Raw genomic sequence first — 7,581 nt, forward strand, 5'->3', positions numbered from 1 at the left:
AAAAAAAAAAAAAAAAAAAGAAAAGAAAAGTAAGATTCCAGGGTGTGGTGGTGTGCAGTTGTCGTCCCAGCTGCTTGGCAGGCTGAGTTCAAGTCCAGCCTGGGCAACAAAATAAGACCCTATTTCTTAAAAAAAAAAGAAAAGAAAAAAGACTCCTCTGTCACAGTAACACGAAGGTAGTCCACTTCCTTAAGTATTTATAGGACAAAGTTCATCCTGTCTCCCCACTCCCAAGCTCTTTTCTTCCACCATTCATTTTGTTACCAAAATGCAAAACCTTCAGGCTCTGGCTCCTTTTCATCCCATCCAGGCTGCCGGGAAGGCTCTGCCCTGCTGTTTCTCATCTCCCCAGCCTTTCCCTTTTTTCATCAACTAAGGCCTATTTCAGGTCTAACACCTCCTATTTGCTTCATCTCTCCTCCTGCAATCTGTGCCTGTCCCTCCCACACACATAGTTGTTAGCCATTCTTCCAGATACCGGCCTTTGACCCATCCTCCCTGCCTACCTCCTTAGCTGTGTGTTCTGCTCTTCTCCTGTTTACATTGTCTCTTCAAACAGGACTGCTCCTTGTTCCCTAGGCCCGCCCTGTACCCACAAGTCTTTGTTTATGGCTGTCCCTCCTCCTCATACACTTCCCACCCGCTCTGCCCATGAAGGCATCTCAGATACACCCTGCAAAGCCTTTCGTAACTTTCAACCGATTGGGTCCCCTCCTTTCTTTTGAACTTCTTAGAACATTTATGGTCTGCCTTGTGCTGGTTATCGGTGTCAGGACTGGAGAACAGGCTCTGTCTTCAAGTACTGATCTCTCCCTTGTCAAACACAGTGCCTTGCACACACTGAGGCCTCAGTTAATAGATGGAGTTGAATTGAGCTAGTATGTCCCTAGTGCAGAGACTCCATAGAACGATAAGTGAGAAATGTTGGCCCTTGCCCTATCATTGGTTAATTTAACAAGATTAGCATGTGAAAAGAATTTGTCCAGCATTCCTTTGTTTTCGGGCCACTTTCACTGTTATGTTTCGTGATTTTTGTAACCTCCTGGGAGGTGAGTTTGGCACATTATAAGATCCTTATTTGAAATGAACGATGACGATGGTGATGATGCAATGGTAGCCAAAATTTTGAACATTGACCATGTGCCAAAAATTGTGCTAAGCTTTTAACTTGCCTTCTTTGTCTTAACATCAAACCGGCATCAAACATATGAGATAGATGCTGTTTGACAGATGAGAACATTTTAATTAAAATTAACCTCAGGGAGCTTTAGTAACTTCCTAAGATCACACAGCTAATAGTAGAGGATCTAGGAGTGAAACCCAGTTCATTCGGATTCTGGAGCTTTGTTTTAGGAATACGTTTATGATGTTTCCTCAACCATATATGAAGGCCCAAGTGCCAGCGGCTATCTGGTAGTGGTGCTGAGACTAGGACTTGGATCTTGTCTCTCAGCCCCAAGTTCTATCCCCTAGGCCACCCCTCTGTGGAAGTGAGCAAGCAGATTTCTCTGGTGAAAAGGGAACAACAGGAATAGCTACTCATTACAAGCAATATCCAATGGAGTGTCTCTATTCAGAGCTGCTGCTGGATTTAGCTGGATTCTTGTCACTGCTTTGCAGGTGGCCCCCTGCTATATGAAGGCATCAGTCTCACCATGAACTCCAAGCTCCTGAATGGTTCCCAGCGGGTGGTGATGGATGGAGTCATCTCTGCCAATGAGTGCCGTGAGCTACAGCGACTGACCAACGTAAGGGAAGCCCAGAGGCTGCACCTTATCCCTGAGGGTCTAACTTCCCCCCACCAAGTACCCCTTAGGTGGAGAACGGTTACCTGACCCTTGCTGGCCCCAGCTGACAACCTCTTATCAAGCCCTCAGCTGCCCTGGCTAATGTCACCATGTATTTTGGACTTTGCAGGTGGCAGCAACCTCAGGAGATGGCTACCGGGGTCAGACCTCCCCACACACCCCCAGTGAAAAATTCTATGGCGTCACCGTCTTCAAAGCCCTCAAGGTAAACCCAGTACTGGGCATTCGAGAGTGGAGAAAGGGGTGGGGCGGGAGAGGCTCAGGCTTTGGGGAGGAGTGGGAGACAGTGGCAGGACAGATGAAGAGGGGCTGCCTGCTGGTGGAGTTGCCACAGAGCAAGGATAAGTTATGTTGAATGATGCTAACTTTTGAACCCTGGCTGTTAGACCAGAGGTCATAAAAATGCGTGCAAGACGAGACTGAAAGCCAAAGGTGTGAGAATGCTTTCTGAAGAATGGCCACCTCCAGAGGGTTGTACTTCTGAGCAGGATACATGGGTTATTCATAAAGAGAAATGTGAAGGGGGAGGAAGAGTAATATGATGAGAGCTTTGGGTATGGGAAACGGAGACTGCAGCCTCAGCAGGGATGGCAGGCTGTGGAGTGGAGCTAGCACTCCGTGTCCCTGGCATCCCACAGAGGGGTTCAGGGCAGCTGACCCCCGTGTCCTTGGCAGCTGGGGCAAGAAGGGAAAGTTCCTCTGCCGAGTGCCCACCTGTACTACAACGTGACCGAGAAGGTGCGGCGTGTCATGGAGTCCTACTTCCGCCTGGACACCCCTCTCTACTTCTCCTACTCCCACCTGGTGTGCCGCACTGCAGTCGAAGGTGGGCCTCAGCGCCCCTGCATCCTCCCCCAGCATGCTGGGCCTCAGGCTGTGCTGGATGCTGAGTACGTGGAGGACAGGAGGTGGTCCTCCTCCCTCTTGGGGACCCACTGTAAACAAATAAGCAGCAGCCCATGTGACGAGTGTGACAGTAGCATGGAGGAAGTTGCAGTCAACCTACCAGAGGGTCAAGAAGGTTTCCCAGGGGAAGTGACGGCAGTTTTGCAGGATGAATCCGACTATGGAGTCCACGGGGCAGTGGGGTATCCAACCTAGAAAGAACGGTGAGCAGAGAAGTAGAGACATTGGCCCTGGTAGTTGGGGGACTAAGAAAGCTGCCAAATCATGGAGAACTACATTCAAGAGTTTATTTTGTATCCTTTAACTTAACCATGAGCTATGTGGCAAGTTCTTTGTTACTAATTTTTAAATACCAAATTTGTGAGAGCTACTGAATTTACAAGTTCTAGCAAATTTGAAGTTATTCTTGGTTCCCTCTCCCTCTCTTACTTTCCCTTTTCCTGAGGAGAGAAGAGGTTCAGCCTGTGCTGCAGGGGACCCCCATGACCCACAGTCAGCTCTGTCGTGCTTCAGAGGGCCCCTGGTGCTAATGTGCCATCAATTAGTGGCAGGGATTGAAGAACTTTGCTCTCCCCTGGGAAGTTTGGAGTTCTGTCTGAATCTGGGCACACCCAAAGGGCTCTGGCAGACACATGACCGCCTGTGTCACAAGCCCCAAGGTAGAGGAGCGTCGGCACAGGCAATGGGAGACCCGGGAGGAGTCATCAGGAAGGGAAGGACTTGGTGAGGCCTCTCCTTTCAAAAGATGAGTTTTGCTGCTGTGTGTGGAGAGGTTTCAGGCCAGAAAGGGAAGCTGGCCAGCTGTGACCTAGGTGTATGAGGACAAAGGCCTAACTTCAGGAAGTGGCAGTGGGAGGAGAGAAAAGAGGAGCCACAGGGGAGGTGTGGGAGTAGATGGACAGGACCTGGTTACTAGCTGGGCAAGTGGGAATGGATAAGAGCAGTTGCCGTGTCCTGACAGTGCCTACACAGGGCATGCCAAAGGTTTGCAGAGAGGGAGGGCACATTCAGTGTCCTGAATGTGGTCTGCCTGGCATTTCACAGCAAACCCTATTGTCCCCTTTCATGACCTTCTCCCTGCATGGTTTCACCACCCACCCCACCCCAGAGGCCCCACTAAAGTTCATGCCTTACCTCTGCTGGCCAGCTCTTCTCCCCTTTCCTGCCACCCTCCCCTCAGCTCCTGCAGTCTTCTTGGAGGGTTTACGCACTCTACCCTGTGTCCTGTCCACCTTCTAATGCCTCTCTTTGCCTTTCCTGGGCCTTCCTATTTTTAAAAATCTAGCCTCAGACTGGGGTCATGCCATTCTGCCCAGGATCTGCCCTTGGTTGGAGTCCCATAGTCCTGCTTGTCACACCCTGCTCACCCCAGCCAAGAATCATCCCAGGAAGCCTGCAGACTTGTCCTGATCTCTAGGTTGTGGCTTAGCCAGAGACATTCCAGTAGTTCATTGGGCATTTCTATAGACCCAGACATATTTCTGTCCAGAGAAGAGCTGTGCCATCTCCAGAGGTACCCTGGCACTGACATGTATGACTTTGGCCCCAGAGGCCCAGGCGGAGAGAAAGGACAGTAGCCACCCAGTACACGTGGACAACTGCATCCTAAATGCTGAGACCCTGGTGTGCGTCAAGGAGCCGCCCGCCTACACCTTCCGGGACTACAGGTGAATGCAGGGCGAAGAGGCCTGTACTCGCCTCTGAGGCCCCCAGTGCCCTGCGCTCTGCCTCCCCACCCCAGCACACACACGCTGGCTGGGACCAGCTGTTCCCAGAGTCCAGCTCTTTGTCCCAGATCCTCTGGATGAGAAGACAAAGTGGGAATCCTTATAGTGTGATGTGCTGAGGGCAGTGAGTATGGGCCTGACACAGAAGTACCCAAGGAGGGCAGGTGGAGTCTCCGAGGCAAGGGTGGAGGGTGAGAAGGCTGCGGGGGTGTTTGTGCAGCTCCAGAGAGGATTCCTGAAGGCTCTTCACGAAAGGCCACCCTCCAGCTGCTAGTTGAGAGCACATGATGGGGCAGGCCCTAGGGAGTGGGAGGAGGAGGAGGAGGGCCATGGTGAGATGCCTCTGCCTCCCCTAGTGCCATCCTTTACCTGAATGGGGACTTCGATGGAGGAAACTTCTATTTCACTGAACTAGACGCCAAGACCGTGACAGTGAGTGCTCCCTTGTCCTCATCCCTGGGAGATAAAATCCCCGTTTTCTGCGGCTGATGTTTCCAAAGTACACTGGACAGAATGACCAATGGGGCTTCCTAGTGGACAGCGCTCCATCCCCAAACCAGGGGGGCTTTGAGATGTGTCCATTGCTCTTCTAACTGGTCACCCTTTCTCTTTCATTGTGGCCTCTGGGAAGCCAAGCTGAAGAGCCATCCCAGATCCTGGACCCCAGTGAGCCCATGTCTCTGTGTATGGGTTATAGTCTTTGTCCTGTGTACCCCCCTCTTTTGTCCCCTTTAGGCAGAAGTGCAGCCCCAGTGTGGAAGAGCCGTGGGATTCTCTTCGGGCACTGAAAACCCTCATGGAGTGAAGGCTGTCACCAGGGGGCAACGCTGTGCCATCGCCCTGTGGTTCACCCTGGACCCTCGACACAGCGAGCGGGTGAGAGCAGCTGGTGTTGCTGTGACTTGTTCCTGGAAGGTCCTGGTTTTGCCTCTTCCTTCCCCAAATCCTGTTGCCAGTGGCTGGGACACAAAAGGAACACTGGGCTTGGGATGTCTAGCTCCAGCGCCGTGTCACCATGGTCACCTTGCTTCGTCTTCCCTCAGCCTGCTTCCTTACCTGTGAATGGGGCTTCAGGTGGGAGGGTTAGGACCAAGACAGGGAGCGTTGCTGAGTTCTTGGTTCCCTCCTTGGGCCCCACGTCAGCTGTTGTCCAGAGAGTAGGACTTGCTGGGAAGATGAGCATGGAGCCATTAAGGAAGTGCCTTCCTTATCCTTTGGGAAGTAGCAGCTGAGAGATGGTAGGTACCTGTTCCAGGGCCTCTCTGAATAGGCAGGGGTTTGTCCTTGCAGGACCGGGTGCAGGCAGACGACTTGGTGAAGATGCTCTTCAGCCCTGAAGAGGTGGACCTGCCCCAGGAGCAGCCCTCAGATGCCCAGCAGGGCCCTCCTCAACCCGTGGAAGAGTCTCTCTCAGGCAGTGAGTCAAGTCCCAAGGATGAGCTATGACAGTGTCCATGCCACAGGTGGACGGATACTAGACCCACAGAGAGGAACTCTGTCCTGGCACCCTGGTCTAGGCAGCCCCTCGGGGCCATGGAACCATGGTCCTGTGTCTGCTGCTCAGCTGAAGAAACCCTTCTCACAGCCTTCTGCACGGTGCTACTGCTCTTGGAGTGGACATGACAGGATGCTGCCCCCCTCTGAACCTGGCGAGGTCCCAGGACCCAGCCCAGAGCCACCCCAGCGGCCTGCACAGGCAGCCACGTGACAGCAATACAGTATTTAAGTGTCTGCAGACAACCAAAGAATAAATGATTCGTGTTTTTTACTTGGTGATTTGTTCAGAGAGTAGAAATATGCCCATTCTGCCCCAGAGGCCTCACTTGATGTAAATTATTCGAGGCAGGATACAGCGGCAGGTGTGGTGTGAGAAGGCCTGGCTCACAACCCAGCTCGGCCACTTGCTGTGCAGCCTCAGGCCAGACACTTGACCTCAGGGACCTCAGGGCTGTCACCTGTGTAATGGGGATCATGGTCCTCCCTCTGCCCACCTTCTGGGGCAGTTGTACAGCCCAGATGCAATATCGGATGTGACAGCACTTTGCAAATTGCAAAGCTCTGGATGAATGGTTGGGATTATGGCTAATCCTCTTCTGGCAGGGAGCAGTGGTCAGCAGTGCTCTGGCACATTGCCCCCATGTCAGCCACATGCTTCCTGCTCTGCCGTCTGGCCTCTGAGTCCCATACTTCAGGGCCTCGTGTGCAGAACGGCACACCTCTAGGAGACGGCGTGGAACTGGAGGTTCAGCTCCTCCGCCATGTCCCTGGTACCAAGCCCAGCGCCCTTCCTGTGCTTGAGTGCCGCAGGGCAGTGAGTGTGGGAACCTGTACCTTTGATGTTCATTTGTTGCATCAACTAGTATTTACTGAGCACCAACGAAGTGCCTGGTGCTAGGTAGTGAACAAAACAAGCCCCCACCCTCATACAGCTTGTATTTTGTAGGAGAGACAGATAATAAACACATAAATATATGTGTGTGTGTTTGTGTTTGTGTTTGTGTATGTAAATCCTTTGAGGTAGAAATAAAGCAAGTCAGATTCCTGAGATGGGAGGAAGAGCATGGAGACCAACATGGTGGTACAGAGTGGGCCAGAAGGAGAGCAGTGGATGGTCAGGAGGTCTCTGGACCTTGGCCATTGTGAGGATGAGGGTGTCACAGTGAGCCTAGAGTCTTTGAAGGGTTTTCAGCAAAGTGATGGCATCAGATTTGCTTGTTTAAAGAAATTTTGTACTTAAAAAAAAATTTTGTACTTTTTTTTTTAATAAGCTGTTTTTTGTTGTTGTTGTTGTTTTGTTTTGTTTTTTTGAGTTGGAGTCTCACTCTTATCACCCAGGCTGGAGTGCAGTAACACATTCACAGCCACCCCAGCATCGACCTGCTGGGCTCTGGCAATCCTTCCGCCTCAGCCTTCCAAGTAACCAGAACTATAGGCATGTGCTACCACGCCTATAGTTAATTAGCCAATTTTTTTATTTATTGTAGAGATGAGGTCTCACAGCCGGGCTCAGTGGCTCAGCCTGTAATTCCACGCCTTGGGAGGCTGAGGTGAGTGGATTGCCTGAGCCCGTAGGTTCGAGACCCGCCTGGGCAACTTTGTGAGACCTCATCTCTACAATAAATCAAAAATTAGCCAGGCAT

The 7,581-nt window shown here is 51.7% G+C and overlaps 1 protein-coding gene across 2 annotated transcripts in view; it reads left to right on the forward strand.

Moving 5' to 3' along the window:
- Positions 1-6,912, forward strand: part of P3H1 (prolyl 3-hydroxylase 1) — a 20,357-nt gene extending 13,445 nt beyond the window's left edge. Inside the window, exons 9-15 of one of the 2 annotated variants that reach the window (XM_021706216.1) lie at positions 1,621-1,748; positions 1,918-2,013; positions 2,484-2,634; positions 4,264-4,381; positions 4,798-4,873; positions 5,177-5,317; positions 5,732-6,912. In XM_021706216.1, coding sequence (XP_021561891.1) covers positions 1,621-1,748; positions 1,918-2,013; positions 2,484-2,634; positions 4,264-4,381; positions 4,798-4,873; positions 5,177-5,317; positions 5,732-5,887 — 866 coding nt within the window. In that variant the 3' untranslated portion in view covers positions 5,888-6,912. Of the gene's footprint in view, positions 1-1,620; positions 1,749-1,917; positions 2,014-2,483; positions 2,635-4,263; positions 4,382-4,797; positions 4,874-5,176 lie in introns of both variants that reach the window. The other variant, XM_008072600.2, reaches the window with a different exon arrangement.
- Positions 6,913-7,581: the final 669 nt, after the last annotated feature.

The sequence above is a fragment of the Carlito syrichta genome, unplaced genomic scaffold, assembly GCF_000164805.1.
Source record: "Carlito syrichta isolate Samal-C Ts95f unplaced genomic scaffold, Tarsius_syrichta-2.0.1 Scaffold315356, whole genome shotgun sequence".
Classification (NCBI taxonomy): Eukaryota; Metazoa; Chordata; class Mammalia; order Primates; family Tarsiidae; genus Carlito; species Carlito syrichta.